Source organism: Aythya marila, assembly GCF_965140915.1.
Source record: "Aythya marila genome assembly, chromosome: 3".
Taxonomy (NCBI): domain Eukaryota; kingdom Metazoa; phylum Chordata; class Aves; order Anseriformes; family Anatidae; genus Aythya; species Aythya marila.
Genome location: NC_139044.1, coordinates 34737394 through 34763513, shown reverse-complemented (window position 1 = coordinate 34763513; position 26120 = coordinate 34737394). Strand labels below are relative to the sequence as shown.

Below are 26120 nucleotides of genomic sequence, written 5' to 3'. Positions count from 1 at the left end.
GAGTCTACTCGTAGGACATTCATATGACCCTGGGTAAGTCATTAAGCTAGTTCTATTTCATCTTCCCAGCCTGCAAAACAGTACCTATCTCAGAGGGTTTGGGTCAGGCTTGATTAATTTCATTGAGATCTTTGGATAAAAATTGTTTTTGTAAGAGGAGAACACTATGATTCACATTCTTACTAAGCTATAAATGCTCTCCTTTTGTTCTGGATAGAGAAAGGATGTGGAGGGATAAAATTTACCTGTTAGTCTCATTTTGTATAGGCATGATACCCATGTTTTCTGTTAGAAAAATCTCTAGCACAGTTGCTGGGAACACCAGTGTGTGATTTAAGGGTGCCTGGGGTAGTGCAGATCTCGGAACAGTAACCTAGTGAGTAAGGAGCAGGGACTCACAGAAGCAGAAGCATGCCCTTCCTCACAGTACCCAACTGGCAGATCAGCTGGACTCCACTGCTGGTACTGGGGTATCTCTTTTATCTCCTCCTCGGTGCTATGGTGTTCCAGCTGCTGGAGAAGCAGGCAGAGACTCACTCTCGGGACCAGTTCCAGTTGGAGAAGCTCAAGTTCCTGCAGAACTACACATGCTTGGATAGGCAAGCCCTGGAGCAGTTCGTACAGGTAAGAGGAACAGACTCCCATGATTTGGGCTCAAGCATTATTTTTGTTAGAAGCAATTATACTGTTTTGGCCAAACATGATCTGCTAAACACGACATTGGAAGACTAACTGTACAGGAGAAAGGCAATGGTTTCTCAAGCCCCTTCCCATACCACTTTATTTTTATCCATTCTTGAACATCCAAAAGATGCAAAACCACTAATGAACCTTTATGTTACCTTATAGTACCTTCAGCTTCATGGTTTGTAGCTCCCACAGGAATTACTGCATGGAAATTATGCATGGGGACAAAAACCTTACAAGAAGTAGGTTGCCCTGCCAAGGTACTTCAGCCCAAACCTGCACAGATTCTGCCCTTCTTTTCTACCAGAAATCATCTATTGCACTTGAAAGGCAGTCCTGCACTTCCAGGCCTCTAAACAAAAGATGAGCTCAGCCATCATAATCTGTGTCATTTATCATTTATAATAAGTGCTAAAGAGCTCTTATTCAATATGAGTTGTCTATTAATGACATCTTCAATTACATTTTAATCTATTACTCAAAACAGGTTGGAGATTAATTACAAGCCCTCACATGGTATTACTTATGGACAAATCCTGTCATTCTAGTATTGTAAGAACTGGGCAAAAATCCTTGAATTATTACTTTATTCATGCTCAAAATTTCTCCAGACACAGACCTGGGTGCCTAAATGGTTTGAACTCTTTCTCTCAGGTCATTAAAGCTGACAGAAACACTGAACAGGATGCAAGACTGCACTTTGAATCAGAGGATTTCCACCAACGCACATGCTTCAGATCAACATTAAAACCTATATTCTATAAATGGGTGTAAGCACACAGTGAAGTTCAGATCAAAAAGGGAACAGAAGGTGCCTGAACTCTGTCTACAAGGACAATGCTTTGATGATGACTAATACTTTGACATGTTTCTTGTGGAACATTTGGCTTTGTCCAGGAAATGACTGGAGTTTTCAAGAGTTTACATACCTAAAAAGTCTGCTTTTTTTTCAGCTCAGCTACACCAGTTAGTGCTATTACCTGCCTTTCCCTTTGTCCTGTGGTAATGACAGTAGAAAAGACCCTGAATCTCATTCTAAACCAAACTGGGATAATTTATAGGGTTAAAAGGTTTAGTTAAATCTCTAGTACCCTACAAACCTTAGATGGGGTTCATAGATGCCCAGATCCTCCTCTCTGGCTCCCGTGGATCTTCCTTAGACTGCTGGGTCTCAGACAATCACATTTTGCTGCCTCTCAGCTGAGTTAGATACAATTTCACACATCAGCTGTTCCAAACAAAACCGGTTGAGGGCACCAAATTATCAGCTACAATGCACCAAGCTTCAGAGTACTCAACAATAGTCTTCTGCCTATAAATGACTCATATGTCATTTATAACCCCTGTTAAGAAATTAGTCCAGCTCTTACAAATAGTAGGGAATAAAATTCTTTTCAAATGAAATTTCTTACTCTAAAACTAGTGCAGGGAAGCCATTGTCTCACTGTACATTTTATCTATATGGTTAAGGAGGCCAGTTCATAATGTCAGAAATTCCAGCCTAAAAAGTGACAGTATTCATATTGTGGTTAGAGACAGCCACTAGATTCAGTCCAGTCTGCTGACAAATTTGTACTTCCTTATTTCCAGGTTTTTTAAACCTAAATCCTGGAATCTGAGAATCAACCCAAGTTTTCTATTTCCATATCCATTACCACTAGTAATAGATTTACCACTTATAATTCATTAACTTTTTAGTCAATTTTGCATGAAGCAAATTCTTGCCATTCCATGTGCATAAACTACATTGGCTTTGCTAGGCTAAAACTGTCTAGTTGAGGGGTGACCCTGAGCTGGAGCTCCAAAGCTGAACAACCTGGAACTTCGGGAGAGTGCAAATAGAAGCACTGCAATCTAGTATGTCTCTGGTAATCATACTTTGGTCAGGAAATTATGCCATGCTTACAGCATAACCAAAAAGCAGATCCACTGAGTGAGGAGGTACCTCTTTTAAGTCCTTGTTTTGATTATGACAGTACTTTTCCAACCCTAAAGCATCTGGTATAAATATTGGCCAAGAGGGCTAACTCCTGATCTATGACCGCAAGTGGCTCCAGTGTGCACTGGGAGGGGGACAGGTGCTGAAGTGGCAGCTCTTACTCTCTCTGCATTCTAGCTCTATGCAGGTTTCATCTTGTTACTGTGAATTCTAGCACATTGCTTTTACTTACTGGCTAATTCTGCTCCCAAAAGCAACAGCTAATGCTCATCAACCATTGAGCAGTTTCTCTGTTCTCACTGCAGCCCTAACCGGTACCTGAGTTGTAGACAAAAAGGAGCTAGGAGCCATTACAACTGCCCCACACCAATGTGCTTGTTTAGGAACGGTCCACCCTGGCACCAGTCTGCCCTCTTTTTCTTGGAGTTGTGCTTAAAAGCAACTGTCATACTAAGAAGTCTGGCCTTGTCAAACTGTGTCTGGAGTGTTCAACATTTAATACTGCCTCACAGTTTTATGATGGCTTTTGTGATGTGGATGAAGCTCCTCTGAACACATGCACATTGAAATAGATATAACAGAGGTGCTCCTTACAGGAATGAATTGACCTGTGATCACTTCAGACGTTTCAAATGACTCACACTTCAGGAGTTTCTGTGTGTTCCTTCTAAGTATCAAATAAGATGGTAAAATCTAGATGATTTAATGTGTCAAATTCTTCACATTCTGAAACCAGGCCTTTAATGGAACAGTTCTTTGTCATATTGAAAATAAATTCTCCTGGCTCTTCAATCATGAGATCACATATGACGATGCCTAGCTGGCCTATCTGATGGACTTGAACAATACTGTGGGATTTGTTAATGAAGAATAACATTGGCTATTAAACTTAGGATGCCTAATCCACCAGCACAGATAATAGAAGCTAATATTGCCAAACCAATGCAAAATCAGTTACCTTGTCATAGATATGTTCATCAGATAAGCAATCTTTCTGTCAGTAGTCAATATTTGAATCAAGAAAGAACATCTTCTTTGGTCTAATGCTCATGGAACCATCTAAGGCTGGAGCTGCTGTTGAATTCTGTTCATGTCCTGCTTCATAAAACAGTCCATGGAAGCAAGAGAGTGAATTCACAAGTCCTTCAGGCATTTGGCAAAATGATGAAGTCTGTGAGCTGGACTTCAAAATTGGTATGTAACAAACAAGGAGATTCTTGAAACTCCAGCCCCTAAACAGAAGGCTCCTGTTTCATACAGAGTATTCTCAGGGAGAACAAAGGAACACCTTCTTCACTAAGGCACCTAGTAAGATACTTGATAGACACATAGGAGCTGGATCTTTTTTGGCACATAGTAGTTTTATTATCTGGTAAGAGCTATCTGAAATGGCAAAGAGTATTTCATTAGCTAATCTTCAAATCAGGAGAAGCCTGGTATCGACTGAAAATTGGCTGGGAAGCCATAGTCAAAAAAGTAATTCACCCTCACTAGTACTTACCTGCTGGAAACAGAAATGAGCATGCTTCCCATGCCCTTTCCCTCAAGTACAAGCGTTAATTTACATGTGCCAAAATTTAAAATTGGAATGCAATGACTATGCTACGAAGGAAAGAAGAGAAACTGTATATTTTATGGCATAACTTCACTTAAATCCCAGTTTGATTACTCTGGGGACACCCTCCATTCCCCTCCCCTCAGCCTTCAAGTAGTTGTGGAACCAATCCTCCTTCAATGGCCAGATCTCCAGTGATAAGAGAAGAGTTCAAGTTCCTGGCCAGATCCCTTTCAGTGTTTTACTCTGTCAGCATAAGACCTCTCTCAGGTCATTTTAGTCAATTATCTGCACCATTTATTGCTCTGTTTGCTCAAGACGGAAAGCAGCATTTGCTTCTCTGTTGTTGTTTTGTTTGTTTGCTTGTTTGTTTTTGTTTTGTTTTGGTTTTTGTTTTCCTGACATTTTTCCTGATCTGTTCTAATGTGTTGCTCATCTTTGCTCCTTCAACCTCTTTTGCCTTAGGTCCTCATGGAAGCATGGGAAAAAGGGGTCACCCCAGAAGGAAACTCTACAAATCCCAGTAACTGGGACTTCAGCAACTCCTTCTTTTTTGCAGGAACTGTTGTCACCACTATAGGTGAGGAACACTTTTTCTCTTGTAAGTTGGGGGTTCCTCCAGCTGTTCTGTAAAACCCCCAGAAAAATAAAATTGGTGGACAGAATACACCTATAAGACAAACTTGATTACTGTGGATTATATTTTCTTACCAGTTTTAAATTATACCTGTTATGCTTGTTTATCCAACATATTACACCTGTAAAAACAGCCAAGTACCTCTTTGGTACAGGCAATATGATATTGTACATGCAGAACACCTCCTGAGTGCTTTAAAGCACTCAGTTGCACTTACTACAAAATCAGAGACTTAAAGAAAGTCGCTGTAGTTGCTAAGAGTAGTATTTTCCTTGTTAAACGTTCTGTTAGTAGTAATGAATGCACAGGGGTCTATCATAAGCTATGGCAATTTGTAGGCAGATTTCATTGTAGAAAATCACAGGCCTCCATGTCCCTGAAGCTTAATAGAAGCAAGCTTCCAAGCCTAGGAAATTGCCATGATGGCCTGCAGCCTTTCTGTGAAGTCTTTTGATATAGCTGTTTTCTTTTTTTGTTCCAGGTTATGGTAACCGGTCCCCCAGCACTGTGGCTGGACAAGTCTTCTGTGTGTTTTATGCCTTATTTGGGGTTCCGCTCAACCTGGCCTTCCTTAATCAGTTGGGGAAAGGCCTCAATGCTCATCTGATGATGCTGGAAAGATGGGTACAAAAGCCAGGCCGTGCCCAGGTACAGCATGAATCAATCTATCTTTTTTTTCCACTGTTTCAAAACTAATAAAAACTGTTTTCTTAGATAGTAGTAAGGCTGCTAGACTGGGTTTCCTGGAGAGTGCTTACATCTTTTTGAACTGCAGCAATTACACTGCCCTCTATATCAGAAAATTGATATACTATATTTATATATGATAGCTTTAAAGTAATTTGCTTTTGCCTGAGAGACTCCAGATTTGCCTTTTTAGACCCTGATTCAGCAAAACTGTTAAGCAAGCGTGGCCTCAATTTTGAGCCGGGTCTTTAATTTGTGGTGACTTTAGCAGAAAACATCCACATACATGCATTGCTGAATCAAGCTGTTATTATCTAGCCTATGCTGGTATCTATCTCAGAATCTAGGCCTGCATTGTGCAAAGACAAACTATTTTTATTAGCCTGCTAATCTGGCTGAATTACCTTCCCTGATTGTGCCAGTAATTTAGCACTTCCTTCCTTTTTTTTTTTTTTTTTTTTTTTTGAAATGTAAATAAATCGTCCTTCTCTTTAGCTATAGTTTATTGGTGAGTCACTGAACTAGTGCAGATGTATTGGAATAAGGGAAACACTGATAACATAAAATATGTGAAGATCAGTTGTAACAAAGTTAATGCAAGTTTCTGAGTAAAAGTTCAATGTATTGACCCCTTTAGATACCAAAAAGGGAGACTAGACATGTTAGATATGTTGAAACATTTCAGAGTTTCTACCTACACTGGGAAAGATTTTCTGGTGAAGTTATATAGGTATCATCAAATGCGAAGTTAATTTATATCAGCAGAAGTTCCTTAGCTAACTAACGTATGCCTGTTCCTCAGATACATGTAGCTCTTCCACCAGAAGAACTTTTGGGCTACTATAGCTCTATTAGCTACATCTTTCCTGAAATTTTTAATGGCAATTCGGGGATGTGATTTTTTTTTATTTTTTTATTTTTTCACCTACACCTGAATCATCACTTCATTTTTGGCAGAACTCCTATGCTTTAAAGCTTTTTTTTAAAGATAAAACTTTGGACCTTTATCTGCTTCTTCACTACGAAAAGCCTCTCACAAGAAATTCTTTCATCTCCTTTTAACCACAGTTTAATTGTGCCTTGGGAAATTAATTAAAATCAATTCTTCCTCATTCCTGACTTACTTCCTCTACCTTATATGTTGGTACCAGAAAGCTCTTGAAAGCCAGGGTAAAAAGTAATATTGTGAATTTCAGTATAGAGTTTTATATGATCTTTATTATCTAGTTAAATGCTATCACACTTCTGGAATGAACTAAATGAGAACAGAAATCAACTATAACATGTCGATAAGTAATTCTCAAAATGCTCCATAAATGAGGTCAGGATTATTATACAGCTGGAGAGACATGGTACATAATGCAGAAGTGATTTGTCAAAGTCACCCAGTAGCCTCATGCCAAGTTTCCCTAGTTTCAGCTCAGCAAACTGTCTTATACGTGGGATAATACAAAATGAGGTAAAAAATAAATAAGTAAATAAAAGGATACCTGGATCTTCCGTTTTATAAACAAAGTGGTTTCGCTTTTCATCATGTCACAATAGACACATGCATAGAAAACCCTGCTCTTGTTTTCAATGCCCTTGAGGGCATTTTTAAACAATTGCAATGAGTTTGCATCAGACTATACAGCACTAGTCAAAAGTTCACCAGAGCCATGACTGTGTTCCCTGGCAACCCATGAGTTTCTGATCCTCAATCCTTAGATCAAACCATTGGGCCATTCCCCTGTCGCAACCCATCCGCAGACCTTTCTGCATATCTATCTGGTGCAGCCACATATGCTGTAACTTAGCTGGCCTTCACATTTCCCAAAAGGCAGTTTGTAATGAGAGACACAGATCTACCCTGTGCTGACAGAAAACAGTTCTGCTCTGAATGCTTCTAAGTTTAAAATAAAAGCAGGCAAACTGACTTCACTCAAATTTCATCCAAACATATTTTTGGCTGAGCTCTTGCAAGCCACTTTATAAATCTTTGGAAGCAGTCACAGTAAAGAGAATCCTAATTTGTTCTTGCCAATCTTTGTATCACGAGTTATGCAATACTTGGTGCTTTTCCTAAAAGACTGGATCCAAGTGATTACAAGAGCATCTCCATTTGAATGGAAATGAAAAGTGAGCATTTCATTCCTATGGTTGCTATAGTAATTCTGAAAATATAACTTGAGCGTACTTAAAAACTCATTGCAAAAGGCTTTAAAAAATCTTTTTTTTTTTTTTTTTCCTAATTCTGAGACTGTTTTGGATTTGTGGTTAGGTACAATATCTATGTGCAGGATAAACAGCAGGGTCAGCCTGCAGTACACAGAAGCATTGCTTTATCCTTCCCTGTTTGGACATTGCTCCCAGCAGGAGCAGGTTTGTGATTAAGAGCAAAACAGCAATTTCCTCTAGACAGATGCTCAGTGTTATTTAGCTGCCATCTTCCCTTTATCTTTCAGGTAGTTCAAACACTGGCAGTGGCTGTCTTCCTGACTACAGGGACCTTGCTATTTCTGGTGTTCCCACCACTGGTTTTCAGTTACGTAGAAGGCTGGAGCTATGGAGAAGGCTTTTACTTCACCTTCATCACCCTAAGCACCATTGGATTTGGGGACTACGTAGTAGGTAATAATAAGGATGAACATGGGTAAATGTTACCTATCTGCCTGTATTCTCACCTCACTGGGAGGTTCTTTGCTGAGATTTGGTACTGTAGTATAAGCCTAAGTACAGAGAGCATAGATTCCACTATAAATATGGTATGAGAAAGAGAGCTGATTATAATGAGATGATTTATGACATGGGAATTTTTCTCTTGGCAGCTAAGCTGAGAGTCACTAAACTTATTTCATGTATGCCACTGAACAACAAATTTAACAGTGACTATGTTGAGGCTGGTATGAATGTGAACCACAAGTGACAGGTGGAATATAAATGAAATCTCATTGTCAATATTAAGCCTTTGAGCCATGCTCTCCTAATAGTGATTTGTTTCAGCAAGTGCCTACCATTCCCAGTACAAAATCTTGTCAGATATAAAATGCTGAGTACTTACAGTATGGATAATATTGCTAACAACCACAGGGACAGCTATGGAAAACAAAAACAAACAAACAAACAAAACAAAACAACAAAAAAAAACACTTGTCAGGGTATGTAGTCAGAAGCACAGAAATAGAAACATGTGAGGGGCTACCTTTCCATCTTCTTATTTGAATAAATGCTCTTAACACAGTACATATAGTATGCTTATTTAAAAACAAAATAACAACAAACAAACAAAAAGGATAAGTTACTTCATAAGGGGTAGTTCTCTTACCCTAGAAGTCATAACTATGTCCTGAAAGGAGAGAAAAACCCATCCCATCCTGACCATGGACACTATGGAACTTCACAATGACCTGTATGACAGAGACAAAATGAATGGCTGAAGTGTTGTTGTGCATCTGTATCAGCTGCACCAACTGCTCATTTTGTGGAAATACCAAATTAGGGGTTAAGATTTTCATAAACATTTACTTAAAATGGCTGCATTTCCCATATAATATTCTCCAAGTGATTTTGAGCCCTGGTTACCTGGTCACACTACAAAAAGAAATCACTATATCACTGAGGTTGTAAACCATACCTTCTGAAATCAGATGAGATCCCCTGCGTGTCCCTTGAGTAAAATTTGGCTAATATGGATTCAACAGTGTGACTCCAAGACAGTGTTTGTATTTTGTAAGCAGCTGGGAACACTCGTTTTTTTTCAGACCTAATAACTGTAGATGTGGCTATTTTTATTATATCGCCTCAATTTCAGAGATTTGGTGACAACTGTTCAAAGCTGAACCTGAAATTTGAAAAAAAAAATAAAAATAAAATAATAATAATTGATAAAAAAATGTGCATAGATCACATGAACTTGGTAAACATACACATCTGTGGGGGAAAGGAGGGGAGGTTATGACTATATATGTTGTCCAAAGCAGTCAAAATTAATACGTGAAGTTTCCTGGATTTTTCAGGCACAAACCCCAACAAGCACTATATCCCACTATACAGGAGCCTAACTGCAATTTGGATTGTTTTTGGCTTGGCCTGGCTGGCCCTGGTCTTCAACGTGGGAGCTGACTTGATGGAAAAATTCCTTCAGCTGAAGTGGCACAAGCCGGACTTAAGCTTGGCAGAAGGAGACACAACCAAACTGGAAGATGAACCTGAGCAGCCTAGAATCCACATACCTACCTGAAAAAGGTACACAGAGAGAAGTCTTGAAAGAGCACCTTGCATCAGGGCATAAGCCAATTAAAACCTCGAGAGAAGTAGCACACAATAAAACTGTTCCAGGATTCATTTTGCACTTCTCACTCAACAATGGCACCTTCTACTGCAGTAAGCAATTCCTATCCTTTCTTTTTTCTATCAGAATTCAGTTCTCTTGGCCATTTGTATTCAAGAAATCCAGGGTGACTGCCTCCCACCTCCAATAAGAAGTGCTGTCATCAAGAAACGCCAGTGGAAAAAATAGGTACAGAAATCCTTCTTCATTTCCAAGCAGAAAGTAAACAAAGCCCCAGAGAAATATCAACAGCAATGGCCACCTGCTTAATGGCATCCATCCAATTAAGATTTATTTGATATCATCTGAAATTAGCAGCTTTTGTATAAAATGATAACATTTCTTTAGTTCCGGGGCTAAAATGTTTCTCTCAAATTTTATGTCTATCCAGCACTGTCTGGACTGTTACTATTCTGTTTATAGAGAACTGACAGATCAGAGCAGTCATTATCAAGTTCATTTCATAGCCACCCAAAACCAGCACTTTAAATCTCAATGCAAGCAGATTTCCTTATTTCCTGTCAGATTACAAATATTACTAGAGTCTGTAATTTGCTTTGGGCCAGTTTATTGAAAAACTACCACACCGTACAGGACTGATGCTATCCATTTACCTCTAAACAAGGCTGATAGGCTCTCGTGTTAAATCTTATCCTCAGTTATGCATTGTGCTGTAGCAGTGGAACAGGGAGTTTGATTTTATTGCAGTTATTGCAAGACAAAAGTAGCAGCAGCTGCCTCCAAAGAGGCAGAAAAGCCAAAGGAGGTCATCCAAACACCTTATAGCAGGCTTGTCACTGAGGCAGAAAGCTATAGTCACACTTCGTGTTTAAGTAAACCATAGAAACTTGATTAAACACTTATTCATTCACCCAGAGTACCATACTAGATTGTTTATAACCATCACTAACACATTCTGTGGATATGCTCGTAATTATGTACACACTGCTATTTGTTCAGTATGTTTGTAACTCGTATTAACCACCAACTAATTCTTTTAAAACTCATTTAGAAGTGGAACTTTAATGTTAAAGTGTGAGTGAAATATGACTGGGCATGCAGACCAGCCCCAGGCTAATCTATGGCTGGCAGACTACAGTAATATCAAATGTCAGCCTTTCAGCAGCTACTTTGATATTTCATTTTGGGGAAGTGTCCATAAAACATGTAAATACTTGTGTGTAAGTTACAAATCTCTTCACACATACTTTCTGTCCTAGACTTTGACTTCTAAGGAGAGTCCAACAGATGCTTGCTCTTGCATCTGACTTAGTGCTTTCTTTCTTTCTTTCTTTCGTTCTTACGTTCGTTCGTTCGTTCGTTAGTTCTTTCTTTCTTTCTTTCTTCCTTTGGTGTTCATTGCTGACTCCTGCATAGTGCAGCCTGGCTGTCAAATCTGAAATGCTGGCATGTAAGAATGCCATCTGTAGTTTACTCATTAAAAAAATGAGCTTTCCAATGCTTATCCCAACTGAGATTTCCCTGATGCCTTATCCCTACCTACCTCACAGATTCTATCTCCTCGGTCTCTATGTTGATCTTTCTCAGTCATTCCCATGAATTTCTGCAACAATTTTCTTTGTAACTTCTGTCACTGACAACTCTGTCCTGTCTTGCTTTTTGGATCTTTGCAAACCTCCTGAGAAACATACACTTTCAGGATTCTTTTTTCTTCGACATAACATTTGTATATGCACTTCATAACATCATCACCATTGCTATACTCTGTACCTGTCTTGCGACAACACTGTAAGACATTCCTGGCCTGTTTGTATGAAAGACAAAGCTAAAGTTCTACTGAATTTATAACCAGTCAGTTTCCTTCACTTCACTTTTTCCATGCTGCCTTACTTTATTTAGTCACAGCCAGCCATAAAACATGCGGTAGTGTAAAGGTGATGATATAAACTGTTTTACACTATGTTGCATGCCATAAAAAGTGATAACAAGGTTTATGAGGGATAAAAAGCATGCATACACTACTTACTGACCAAGTGTTTGTTAAAATCTTTCTTACTTGACATCTGACCGCAGGGAGTTTGGGTTGCTTTTACCTCAGTCCACAAAATTATCCCTATATCTGATACTTATTTACAAAATAGCAGCACAGCAAGACTATCTTCTGAAATTTTTGCTCCTGCTGCTTTTAGTAAGGCTGACGGTAGCTGCAGCAGTTCTCAAGCTGCCTGCCAGAAGACTCAAAATAAACAAACAAAAAACTCAAATCAAACATATGGCCATGGTGGAAAAGAGAAGTGAAAGATACTGATGACCTCCCCTCTGTTATACAAGTAATAGAAATTTCTTGCTCACATTGTCAATTTTTCAGGATCCTAAGAAGATCCTAAAGGTCATACACGTCTGTAATAAAGCTTATTTTGAGCTGCATACTGGCAGAACTGGTCTAGTTCTTTGCATGGACAAAGTGTTTCTTAGTACTCTTCCTCTAACAAAAAGGTGGTCAACAATTATCAACTGACCAGCTAAGAAAATAAATGTGGAAGAATTGTGCGGTCATGACAGCTTACAAGGAGCCAGAGAAGTGCATGAAGGGACTCTTAATAGCATGTTTTACCAGTGCAACCCTGCGCAGAATGGAGCCCACACAACCAGCTACAAGATGCTCAGCCAGGCTATGCAGAAGACAGCACTTCTGAAGGACGTGAACCCAGCTCTGCAGCGTCTGGCAGGAGCACTGTCCCAGAAGTGTCTACATCCCATCTGTGAAGTGGAGAAGCAGCATGTTGTCCTGAGCAGCTGTCATGAGCAGCCCAGAGCAGGGCAAGAACCAAACCTTCTTCCAAGCTTACACTTACCCTTTAACCTCACTCAGCAAGCCCTTTCTCATCCTCCAAAATTTTGGTACCTTCCAGACAACACCAGAACGTCATCTGCAAATATTTGAGCCAGTCTCTCTGGAGATTTAAAATAGAAGGCTGACACACATGTATCCTCCTCAGGTGTACAACACTTCATTTCTGATTGCAAAGTGCCATTGCAGAGAATACTCAGGAATATGAGCCAGTCAGATTGTTAAAATATTACAAGATTCTTCAAAGATTTGTTGCGAATTTTAATCTCTTCTCTTCCTCCCCAAACTCCTTCTAGCAAGCACATACTTGATGCCTTGGGTTTTTATGCAGTCTTGCTTGTAGTTACAAACCCTGTGCCTCACGAGTAATTTGTTTAATATAATTCGAGTGTAAACATTAAATGTTCTATGACTAGTCAGCAATGTTTCAACAGGGTTATATTTAGTAGTGTGCTTTGTACAAACTGTCTGATTTTAATGTGTTTATAACATGAAAGTGCAGCTCTTGTCTATTTCTGTCTTAAATGAAAGAAAATTATGTACGTTTTTAATATATTTTCTTTCTGTGATATATTACGACTTTTTTTTTCAGTTTAAACATCATTCAGTGAAGAATACATTGAAAAGGTAGAGTTGAGACTGAGCAATGAGCAGCACAAGGTTGGTTGTTTTTTATGACTGTGTTGAGGATGATACAGGAACAGGGCTAGCATAGCATCGCCAGTTTCATGCTGGCAGAAGATTGCATGTGCAATTCTGCATTTTGTCAGTAAAAACATGAGCTTAAAGCATCTACCCCCCAAAAAAATTGTTAGCATATTACCAGAACCAGTCGGTTGTACAGAGCCTGCTTGAATGCTGCCTTACTTACAACAGCACAAACACTCCCCTAGCAAGAAAATCACGGGGCAGTGTAGGAAGGCTTTACCATTCGACAGCACATCAAAGGCACCCCGCTCAGAAATTTAGTGCGTTTATTCCCCTTCAGCTCCCACGCTGCACCAAAACAGGTAAACGACAAACTTTTCGCACACCCAAAGAGATTGCTGCTCTCCGCGGGAGAACCGGGCGGCACCTCCCAGTGTCTGTACGGCACAGCCGTTATCAGGGACACCCGTTTAGTGCCCTCGGGGCACAGCCAGCCTTGGGGCAGGGACCTTCGGGGCCAGGGAGCTCCGAAGCCGCCCGGCGAGGAGGCGGAGGCCGGGGAGGTGCCGTGGGCCGGCCGGGCGCGGTCTCCACCCGCCCTCGGCTTCTTCAGCCCCGCGGCGGCTTGGCGGCGGCGGCAGCCATGGGGGCGTCGGAGGCTCAGCGGCGGCGCTGGGGGGTGCCGGTGCTGCTGGTGGCCTATGTGGGCTACGTGGGGCTGGGGGCCGGCGTGCTGCAGGCTCTGGAGAGGCCGGCTGAGGTGCAGGCAGCCCGGCGGCTCCTCCAGCAGCACTGGGAGCTGCTTGCCAACCACACCTGCCTGCGGGGGGCCGCCCTGCAGCGCCTCATCCAGGTAAGCCCCTGCCCTCGCCGAGCTGGGCCACCAAGAGGGGGGCTTTCAAGGGGGCTTCTCTTGGCCCCGCCAGCTTTGGTTGGGGTTTAAGTGGTGGGAGGAAGGTGGTGGTGGGGTAGGACCTGGTGTTAAATGCAGGTGGTTCTGGCTTGCTGCTGAAGTAATTAAGGATGAGTTAGAGATACCCTGTGGCAGCTTCCAAGTGATGAGTTCTAACGGAAAGGCTTTGGTGTGGTAAGTTGGATTGCGTTTTGTGTTGGTGTCAAACCTTTTCCTCCTCCATCAGTTTTCTACCTGTTAATTAAAGGGAAGTGAAAAAATCCTAGTAATGCAGTGCAGATGTAAACCTCAAAAAGTTTCTGAGGTTGTTTGCAGGATGGCTGTAAAATACACAGGTGGACCAAATGCAATCTTACCGAAGTTCAAGTGGCTACATTTTGTGGTACAGAAATGAGAGAAATGAGCAAAATGGCCTTCATGTTCACTCTCTGTTTGAAATTTAAAAAAAAAAAAAAAAAAGAAAAGAAAAAAGAAAAAGAAAGAAAATATAATCTATAATATTGAAATGTCATAAATATTTGCCCAAACCATTCTAGATCAGTGAGTTCTGGTAGTTGGTTATATGCTGCTTCTTTTGGGTGCCGCCTACCTGGAATAGGCACTGAAAAACAAAAAGTGGGGTGGAGGGTGCTAGCGGTGTTTGGTAGTGTCTGGAAGCATGGTAGCTGGTCATCAGAGCTTAAAAGACCTAAAAGATAAATATTTCCACCACTTTTTTTAATTTCTCCGGCAGAGATAAATAAATAAACCAGAAACACATCAAGCGGATAATCTTATCAGGAGTTTCAGTAAGACAAAACTGTGCTGAGAACCTTTGTCAGGCTCTCATCCTTTGACTTTCTAGATGGTAAATCCTCAATGGCAATCAGTAGCAGAGTGAAAGTGCAGATTGCATTGTCAATCTTCAAATTTGGTCCCTTGAAAGCTACTATGGTACCTACTCTTATTATTTATATTGTCTGTTGAGTACAGCTCCAGCTGAGGAATATAGATAGCCTTTTGAAATAATTCATCTGGGAAGTGTGAGAAATGCATCAGAGCTGACCAGCCTGGCATTGCATGGAGGCAGCTTCAGACTGAGTTTCATTCAGTGCCCATGGGGCTGCAAGGGATTTCTCTGGGTGAATGAGAGTAATGAGGTGATAGTAGTAGAGGAAGTAGTCTCAAGTGAGTAGGTGGAAAGGTCTTTACAATGTCGTTCTGGTGGTTTGTTTTACTGCAAGATGACCTCTACTAATTCTTCATACCGTCTGGTAGGCAAGAGATTAGGACAGCCACCCAAATCCCTTCAGACCAGCTACAGCTTTATTGTGCCATGTGAGTATTTAATTGTGACCTGAGCATGCCTTGGATGAGTACATTAAAAGAAAGTTTTGTTTTATTTTATACAGAATGTCTGTGCATGCATTCTTCCTTTGAGAAGCTGTAGTCCACTTGAATGGCTTTGTGTGCTATTTTCAATAACTTTCACAGTGAGAAATTTATCTTAAATAAATAATCCACAGGATTGCTTCTTTCCTGTACTCTTTTTTAATTTCCTATGTCACATTGCTCATTTACTGTAAGTGTGCTCAGAAAAGAAAAAAAAATTCCCTGTACAGTAAATTGCTTAATACAGAGTTTATCAGGCAATGCATCAATAACCCTCTTCAGATAACAAGTTTGTATTCTAGATACACAGCTGATTATTTGCAAATAAGAAAGACATATAAAGAGTGTGAAAACATAAAGCAGTGAATGAATTTTAATTGCTTTGACATTACTGGCAGTTCCTTTCTATTTTCATACGGCTTTTCATCATAGATAATTCTAAACTCTATGTTTATTTTAAAGTGAATAGTAGCCAATATGGAATAAAATCCCAGTTTGCTGAAGCAATGTACAAACATCATTTTACAACCTGTTTATTGCTTAGTTCCTAGTTACCAGCCGCAACTGGAGATCTACTCGTCCAGCCCTTGTGCAGATGGAAAGCAGCAGAGAGCTCCTGCCTTGAGGAGCTTGCATGAGAGCATTGTGTGAGGATGGGCAGGAGGAAAGGCAAACAAACCATGCCATGGTAGCTAAACTAGAAAACTCATCCTGTTATTTCAGTGGCTCAGATCTTTCTGGGTCGGAAGCAATTTTCTAATTAGCAAAAAAAAAAAAGAGAGAATGAGCTGGAGATAGCAGACCAACAAAAACTGAACAGCAGAGGAGTGTTAGAACTGTGTATATGACCTCTGTAGTGGTAGGTCCCTGCTTCCCACAGCTATTTTTTGTCTGGCTCCTCCCCTGCAGGGTTCTGCAGTTCTGCATTTTCTAAATAACTGAGGGTAGCACGTGCAACTGGCTTATGTATAACCACACACAAAAAAAAACATGCATGTGTGTTACTATGTACATACATTGAATGTGTGTGTGCATATGGGGAAGATTGACTTGCATTTTTCTTGGCTTTCATTACTTATGCCTAGAGTAAGGACAGCATAAAGGAGAATTGAGAGACTCCAGCCCCATATCCCTCTACTGTGCACCCAGTAACATCTGCTCAAGGAAAACATGTTTGGGTTTGACCTATCTCACCCTAGGCTGTTTTTCTGACACTGTAAGCAAAGTCTATGATACAAACACTTGTTAACCAAGAACAAAAGTAAACAGATCCTCAAGAGACAGTAGGCAACGTACAAAGTGGACAGTATCTGGCTTGTTATTGTAAATGTGATGGTGGTCTTCATGTGGCAAAATGTGAGGTCACATCAAAGGAAGCTCTAAATTACACAGTTTGCAGAAGGTAGAAGCAGATGCAATAAAGCAGATTTCAGATTATGAACCCTCAGTACAGTGAAGAACAGTAACTGGACTCCACTGGGGGGAGGGAAAGTTATCCAAGAGTTGCAGACCAGGTAAGAATGATATTGATTACAGATTTGCGAATCTTTCCAAAAGTGTCCAATGAGTGAGGCTGCACTTTCTGCTTTGTCACATCTTGTGGAGCTGAGACCTATTCTAACCTTTGTGGGGGAGAGGTCTTAGCCACACCGCCTAGCTTGATGCACTTCTCTGTTTTACTGCCTAGGAGGAGTATACATAGCACTGCTGCAGCTGAGCTGTCCCCCGAGCATGTTCTTCTTCCTGCAGCATTGTCAGTAGTTTTAGACACTGATGTAGCTATAGGCACTGTGCTTTTCCACATCTCTTTTGTCAGAAGATTGTGTGTAGGGTCAGACTTGCAGCACTGTGTTGGGCTGTTACTGGGATATCCTTTTCATGCTGTCCTTGCCTTTTTTTTTTCCCTGTAACCTTATCACCTAATACAGCTGTTTCCTGTATTATATTATTCTACCCACTTTCTACTATTGTAGATGCAAGAGGCTAATTAAGCCATGTCATTTACATAAATTGGGAAGGAAAAGATCAAAGGTGAGCTAACAATACTCCTGCCTGGAAAGATTGAAGGTGTAGTGGAAAGGACCTAATTCTAAAGGGCAGGCCATAAACTGAAAGCCTGCAGGTGGACCTAGATACTGTTATCTCCAGAGTCAACAGCTAGAATCACATGAAGTTCGTGATTAAAAGAGCAACTAGCTCCCACGTGACTGGAAGATCCTCATCAATACTTTGGATTATGCTGACATTGAACCAGCAGAGTTTTGTGCCAGCTGTCAGGAAATAAAAACCTTCAAATGCAGTTTACTAAAGTCATCTTGTCCACAGATGATGTCGCAGTGGTTGACCATTAGGGGGTGAGTAACAGAGATCACCAGCTCCATAAGGGACTATATGGAGCAGCATTGGATCCTTCTCTTGTGGAGCAATGATATTTTTATAGGACCCACTTTAGTCAAAATTTCCATTGGCTTGTCACAGGTGACACAGGGTTCATCCTCTGTAATTGCTCTTTCTCATTACCATTTTATCAAAATGTGTTACAGTTGTGATTAAGTTATAGCCAGTACACTTTTGCCCAGACCCATATCAAAGAAGGAAATGAACTGTTAATTAAAAAGAAGTGTGGTTATGTTACCAAGAGTATGTGCATTTTATGTTCAGTGCTTACGTTATCTGCTAGCCTTTGACAGAAGTTGTTAGAGAAAAATTTGTAGGAAATTGTTGTATAAAGCAGGATGGACAATAGGATAGTGGTACATTGCTGGACTTCTTGGAAGGTAAGGAGAAAATCTACGGATGTGCAGTTGTTTCTGGTGAGTCAACTCACTCTTAGGTCTTCTGGTTAATGATGTAATGTCAGGTACCTGTATTTAAAAAGGCGGACTTGGGACACCATGCTAGCAGCAGACATCTAAATACAGGGGGTGCCTATCAGAGATGTTACATCTTCTCAGCTGTTTAAAGATGCAGGTTGCTCTTAGAGTTACTTGTCCATGATAGTCCATCCCCATCCTTTTTAAAGCAACTAAAAGGAAAATAACTACTAGAGAAAGATCTTCTCAATTTTACAGAGATGATGTAACACAACCTGCTGTGTTCTGTCCTGTAGGTTACATAGGCAGTGCCTTGTACCAGGTCCTATTTGCTCTTGAGTCACTCGTGTTCTTGGATTTGGGAAGCAATAACAGTGCTTTGGCCCTTGAATCATGCTGCACTGTCTTTCTAGATATAAAAACTTAATTTTCAGAAAAAGTGTTAGTGGTTCAGGGTAGCAGTGATTGTAGCACTGTTTACTGCATCTCTCGATCCTTCCCCTTAGAAAAGGAAGCCTATGTGGGTTCTAGAAACCTTAGTGCAGATCCAGCACCGACAGTAAAAGTCTAAAGAAAACAGCTGGAGTCTATAATCCAGCATCTGTAATGAACCTTGTGCCTGCTTTTCTTTTGGTTAGAATTCAAGTAAGCTTCCACTCCAGGCCAGAACAGGGGACCAGAGCTCATAGCTGGGAATGGTGCAATCCATAACCTCTTTTTTGAAGTTAATTGACCCTTGTCCTCACAATCTGAGACAAGATTAACATTAATATTTCCTTCTGATTACGGCTGGTATTCTGTGAAAAGTAAATGAGTGTTTATATATAAATATTACACATAATTTCTGAGGCACGATGTTTGTGAGTTTATATTTTGTCATTAATCTAAATGGTAGTTTGGTGGCTTGGAAATGCCTCCTTTCCCTCATTGATAGACACTTCCTCACCTTTATAATCTGAAATTATACAGCTTTCAGGAGGCCATATACTCTCTGGAGAAGGTGATTTTATATAAGAATGTGTATGCTTCATCTAAACTTGGGAGTGAAGTTTCTTACTCCAATCACTTCTCATGTTTTTTTGCCTTCATGGAGAACTGCTTCCAAATGCAATTAGGAAATGCTGCTGTTGCCTATGAAGATATCTCAAGTTTACTGTGAACTCTGGCCAAAATGCTGTAGTTCAGAAGCACAAGGACAGCAACAGTGACTGGAATCGTAGTTTATAAAAGTCATTTGTGTGACTCCTTCCATGATGCTTTCCTCCAGTAAAAAATTTTTGCCCAGAAATGTGAGAGAAATTTTGAGCATAGTCCAGGAAGAGTTAGGAATTCTCATGGGCATCCTTTGAATGGTCATGATCTTCCATGGCTTCCTGTTCCCCCGTGTCACTTTGTATCTTATTATTGGTTCTGGGGGGAAGGAGGGTGGCAGATAGATCAGAGTCAGTCTGATTAATCATTTTATGTAAACTTTGTTTCTCTTTCTATAATCTTCACAGCAAAGAATAATGTTCAGGAGAAGGTAAAGATTGTGAGGAAGGCAGCGTCTCAGCTCAAGTATACACATGCATTCATTCATCATTGCTGACTTTAAGTGCATTTTTTGAAAGCTGTACCCAACTCACCTGAATCAGCACAGATCTGAAGAATGAAGTTTTCAGTTGGCATTAAGGAGGTCAGAGTAAATAATGTTTTTCCATTTGGCAGCCCTTGCTGATCAGAAACCGTGCTGCAGCTACAAGCTGGTGGTGGAGGGGCCCACATGTGATAAGAGGGTTTAGAAAAGAGGAAGTGGATAAGCTGGGAGTTGCCCAGAACTGATAACACAGCACACATGGTGAATGAGAAAAAAGATGTGGCTGAAAGCAAGAGTGACTCCACAGCAAATGAAAAACGAATAAACCTGTGTTTTTCTGGGAAAGAAGAAGATGTAACTCAGAAATTTTGAAAGAGAAATATACTCCATAGGCTGTAGGTATTAAGCTTCTGGAGGTATTTACGTAGGCTACCTCATTCCTCACTTTTTTTTTTCTTCTCTGAAGAGTAAAAACTCTATTGGAAGTGTAATTCAAACAGGTATTTTATTTTTTGCTGGTATGACTGTAGCTATATTGATTTTGTTGGGGCAAAGCTCTGTGGGGTGGTTTTACAGGAGGAATGAAGCATTCAGTGTCAGTCATTTGTGAAAGTACAGTCCCAAAGCTGAAAAGGGCTGAAAGGCAGGATGAAGCAGTGATTTTATATATTTTTATTTGTGTTTCTTTAACCTCAATAAGGAAGTTGGGATACTGTTGTTTTTGGATGCTCCTGGAGGAAGAACCAGCAATGGTTATTCTAACTGAATAGAGAGAAGGAAAGAAGGTAATTGCCATTCTAAAATAAGTTTATGTCTGAGGCACATTAGACAAGGGAGTCAGCAGAAATCTACAGCTTCCTCATGGAGTTACCCGTGGGCTTGAATTAAAGGAGGGAATTCCCTGCAGAAGTACACGCCAAACTAGGCTTTAATTTGTAGTGGGATGTAATGATCTAACATAAAGGGTGCACTTGCAAGTATTAGTTTGTGATGTTCCTAAGTGAAAACTTCAGAGCTCGTGGTTGAGTAAAACCAAGGTGGAAGCCAAATGTAAGTAACCAAAAGCATGCTTTTCACAGAGGTGTTGGGACAGATATCTACATTTAAATGTTTAAGTCATGCCTTTTTTCTAATTGCCAGCTGCAATGAGACTTGACCATGCAAGTAGGCTTTGCGTGGTACTATCAAGAAACAGAGCAGCCTAGTTCATGAAAAAATGTGGCAGCTTGCAAAGCTTCATTGACTCATGAAGCCCAAAAATATCAAAGCTCATCATTTATAAATCCTATAGCAATTCCACAAAAACCTCTATAGGAGGGTTAATATGATACATACAGGATTTGTCAGCAAAGTAGACCCTGTGACTAACAAGTTACTATGATTATTTTAGAGGGGGGAAATAAGTGCAAAAAAGTTACTTTCCTATGTTATGTAGCTTGTCTGTCTGTAAAAACCAAAGCAGAACTGGGTTCTGGGTTTTTGTTGTTTTTTTTTTCTGACTATTTTAACCACCCACTGTTTCCTTCCTATACTTCTGAGTTACATGCATGACCTTTCAAGTTCCTGAAATATCCAGCCCAAACCCCACAAGTTCAAGATGGATTGTGTTCAAGCATTTGGTGATGGTGACTAGTATATTAGGTCAAGCAGATAGCACTTTTTTTTGAAAAATGGATTTGAAATCCTGCTTCTACTAGGTACCTTTTAATGTATCAGGTTTTAGAGAAGATACCATGTAAATGATTATCCTAAATAAAAGAAAAATAAAAATCCTTAGTATTTCTCCCCCAAATCAATGTAAAGCAAAGCAGGAAATGTCTGGTTCTCAAAGCCAGGCTAAAGAGACCTAGCAGATGTCACCTAATGTATGTGATTCGATTCTTGCACCCACAGGCCAATTTTTATTTTTTTTTTGGGGGGGGGGGAGGGGTGGTGCTTTTGCAATGAGAAAAGCGGGGAGAATCCAGCTGTTGTACTTGATCATTTATTAGTTGGGTTTCTCCTATGTGTTCTCTCAAAATGACAAACTACTTTTAAATTTATTTCTTTTTGTGAAAAAAGTAACCAAAAGCAGATGCCTAGAGAAGCCTGTTAAATTAGTGCAAGTATGCACTGATATTTCTCTGCCTCCTCAGCCTCCAGGAGTTTGCGATCCAATAACTTGCTATGCCAGAGGTAATTTTTGTGTATTAATAGCCATCTGTGAATTTCTTTCACAGATCTGCCTATATAGGCACATCTGTAAACTCCATCACTTCTGCTCTTCTCAGAAGAATAAATTTTTATTTTTCCAACATTGTTGCTGTGAATCAGAGGTTGTCTCTGAATATTGTAATAAAAGTCTTACATTTAAAAAAAAAAAAAAATGTTAGTATTGTTTTCTCCACCTTCTAAGAATCCTCCACTTTCAGGGTTGCAGCAGTAGCTCTGTTATCCTGCCAGTATTCAACTTGACATTTCTCCTGGGAGTAACAGTTTATTCAAGTGGTTTTGATTTTCATGATTATTCAGTGATCCCCATATCAGGTTGTAACAGTCACAGTGATCCTCACAGTTAACCATGTTGTCTGGATGTTTGATAACAAGTTTTAACACAGAAATGCTTAGCCAGAGGCTTACTGCTGAAGGCTCTTGAAGACCTCTTGTAAGTATGTGAAGTACCTTAAGCCCAGAAACAGAAGCAGTGGGCACTGCAGGCTCAGTGCTTGCTGTGTGTTACCTCCTCGTAAAGGTGAGTGCAGGATCATCATGCCATTCACTGCAAGTGCTTGAGCCTACCTGTCTACCTCTTGAGACAAACTATTTCCTGGCAGTAGCATTACCTCAGGAGAAGTTAACACAGTGCAGACATTTCACTGTTGAAATCACTGCAAAGCTAGCATGGTGCTTACACCTGAACAGTCTCTTGTCCTAAACCATGCAGAACTGAAGTGATGCAATGATGTGAAATTAAGCACTTAATGCTTTGGTTCCTGTGACTTGCTTCTCACATGACATCCTGTTCAGTTTGCTGATTTCCACTTCCTATGTGGAGAAACTTTCAATTCTCTAGGCTAATTCAGCCACAGTTTCTTATCCTCTCTGGAGTTAAGGTGTCTGAAGTTTCTGGCTTTAAAAACTTGGTATCATGTAATGTTGTCAACTTCTTAGCTTGTACCAGCAGGACAACAGGCAGGAGAATGGAAAACATGCTGTATGCAGACGGGCTTCATACCTCTATCTAGTCAAGCTGGTAATTTATCTGAGAGCTGGACTGTTGGTGTTCCAGCATGTATATACGTCTTCAGGATTAAATATATGGAACTGCTGAGATGACAGGCTACACAAGGAAAGTTTGAGAGAATAACAAGCTTTTTGTCTTAAAATTTAGACAATAGTTTCTCACAGGGAGAAGGGAAAATACAGATCTGTCATCTATTGAAATTTCTAGTGTTTCCCTTGGTATATGGTTTGTTTAGGGAGTTATTTTATATTCTTGGGCACCCTGATTCCTGACTGCAGAACTGCTCTTAAACCTGAGGTCAAACATCATCAGAGATCATGGAGAACAGAGAAAGGTCAGAGCCTGCATCCCATACACCCTGACGAACCCCAGTGCAGACACTGGCTGTGGAAGAAGTGGAAATTACATGCAATCTATGCAAAACGAATCCTGCTGCTGGAGACTTCCTGATGTAAAATCTTTGTCTCTTTCTCTCCCTCTTCCCTTTCTCCTCCTCCTCCTCCTTCCCCCCCCCCCCCCCCCTTTTTTTTTTTTCTAAATGTATTGCTCAACTCAAGGAAGCAATTAACTGAAGGAAGCATAATGTAATATAGCATCTGATTCTTAGCCCTTCTCAGAGTAAGGGCTCTCTCCTCTATCTTGTGCAGAGAAAAGCAGAAGAGCATTTTGTCAGACTTTAATGGGTTATGATGCAACCCTGAATTGTTGCAATTAATTGCCTTGAGTTATGAGTAAATGAAGGTAAGTCTGAGAATTACTATCAAATGGTGTTTCTCCACTTGGAAGAGAATGTATGTTGCTTTTAAGAGCTGTTCCTTATTCTTAGTGTGAGAACTAGTAGCTCTGGAGAAAAAAGATAATGGTCCTTATAATAAAGGTGCTGACTGAGTCTCTAGAAACTACTTTTAATTCACAGCCATGTATGATACCAGGAATTGCTTACAGCATAGCATGTCTTCATCTGTAAAATGGGACAAAGCTGCTTTGCAGGCTTGAGGCACTGGTTTGCTTGATGGATGCACAAACCACAATTTCTTTGTAAAACTTACAGCTGCTGCAAGTCTAACCTGAGAGTGCTTCCTTTTATTAGTAATGAAAGCTTTATCAGCAGTCTTACTGTGCGGTAGGGATAGTGTTGGGTATCTGTGTGTCTTTCTCAGAGTTAATGAATTTTATTTATTCTTGACTACACTTTGCATTCAAGGAAATCACCTCCAAAAGATTTTTAGTCTGTGGGTGTGAAAAGCTTAGCGTATGTGCTGTGACTAACGTTGTTTTCAACACAAGTAGGTTCAATGTCATTAACTTTATTGGCATGAGAATGCATAGTCAGATGTGGGCAATGTTAAAATGTCTGTTACCTTATTTTGGCATAATTCTGTACACTTTGCCATGATGACATCTGAGTTGTTCCCAGGTGGTTTGAACAGAATTGAGTGTCCCACTAATCCAATCCATTTATTTATACTTGGTGTAGTGAGGTGGGGACAGGGTGCACAATACTAGTGGGCTGGCCATTCTGTGTAGTTTGTCATATGTTACACTACATGCTTTCCACCCCAGTGTAGACAAGGTATCCAGCATGTATCATTTATGTTTGCACCTTTACTTGCTGCTCTGGGGGTTCTGCCTTTAGAATATGCTGTCTGGAAACACTTTCTTTTCCTAGCCTGTATGCTGTAGGGCAGTCAATAACTATCTGGAGAGGCTTTCGCTAGGCAACTCTTGCCCTCCAGTCTCTTCCACGTTTAACTGTATGATCCACCGTGTGCGCATGCAACTTTCTGTTATTCTGTAGATGCCATTTGCTTACAGTAAGTATGCTGACTTTTGGCTCTTCTGAGTTTGTGGGATCTCATGTTACTGTCTCTTTGCAGGGTATCATCGAGGCCTACAAAAGCGGCGTAACCCTCCAGGGAAACACCACCAGCCTGGGCAGGTGGGACTTCAGCGGGTCTTTCTTCTTCTCCATCTCTGCAATAACCACCATTGGTAAGAGTTCCCCACTCACAGGACAGCCTTATAGGTGGGAAAGGAGCAGGAATGAGGATGTGTGCTATCAGATACTGTCCAGCCTTATGGGACTTAATATAGCTTGTCTATATCATAGCACTCTATAGTTTGTCTATGTCATGCAATGGGTAAGCATGCAATAGACTAGCCCTAGAACTAAGAATGCTTTGTTATTGCCATTGCAGTAATGACCTCTAATTAGATGCAGGAATAATTAGCTCAGTACATATCCCTATTAAGTTACTCAATTTTCTAGTCCTGAAGTAGTATCGCTTCAGGGTGCTGCAATACCTACACTTCCTGTCTCTCAGAATCACAGGGTGGTTGAGGTTGGCAATGACCTCTGGAGGTCACCTGGTCCAACCCTTGCTTGAGCACCCAGAGCAGGTTGCCCAGGACCATGTCCTGGCCGCTTTCAAAAATCTTTGAGGAAGGAGACCCCACAACCTCTTTCCCTATACTTTTCTATCCCTTTCCCAAGCCTAGTGCTGTCTGATAGGTAGGAGATGAATTGTACATTGAAATGAGCTTTTTCTGTTACAAGAAGAAGAAAGGATTTTGAAAAACACATAATATTGAATGCTAAATCCTTGGATGTGTTATTTGTGATTTATTCTTTCTTATTTCTACTTGTGTTGGCTGAGGGCCTGCATGTGTAGATTGAAGTCCCATAGTTGGATAAATGAACAATTCAGTTAAGTCAAATTCCAAGCAAATGAGTAATGTGAAGCTATGAAGGAGTGATGAGAAGGGGGGGGGGGGGAGGGGGGTAGAGAATGGAAACAATAAAATGGATTTAGTATCTGCATTAGGTAACACCATACCTAATAATTATTGATAGTGCATGTCACGAGTTCCCAAAACCATTAGTAACTTGCCCTGACATCTTTTCTTACTATGTATTATAAAAATGTTTTCTCACACAGTATTACAAAAA

General features: G+C 40.4%; 2 protein-coding genes across 2 annotated transcripts in view; both read left to right on the top strand.

Moving 5' to 3' along the window:
• Positions 1 to 257: 257 nt before the first annotated feature.
• LOC309876059 (potassium channel, subfamily K, member 16-like) lies at positions 258 to 9724 on the top strand (the record flags this gene model as incomplete). Its single annotated transcript, XM_082755954.1, has 5 exons — positions 258 to 624; positions 4647 to 4761; positions 5300 to 5466; positions 7950 to 8115; positions 9501 to 9724. The coding sequence occupies exons 1-5, from the start codon at positions 412 to 414 to the stop codon at positions 9722 to 9724; spliced, it is 885 nt and encodes a 294-aa protein (XP_082612080.1). The 5' UTR covers positions 258 to 411.
• A 2656-nt stretch (positions 9725 to 12380) lies between these two features.
• Positions 12381 to 26120, top strand: part of KCNK17 (potassium two pore domain channel subfamily K member 17) — a gene marked incomplete at its 5' end in the record, with an annotated part of 28207 nt that continues 14467 nt past the window's right edge. The window contains 3 exons of the mRNA XM_082758174.1: positions 12381 to 12676; positions 13503 to 14127; positions 25048 to 25162. Of these exons, the coding sequence (XP_082614300.1) occupies positions 12381 to 12676; positions 13503 to 14127; positions 25048 to 25162 (1036 nt within the window). The remainder of the gene's footprint in view (positions 12677 to 13502; positions 14128 to 25047; positions 25163 to 26120) is intronic.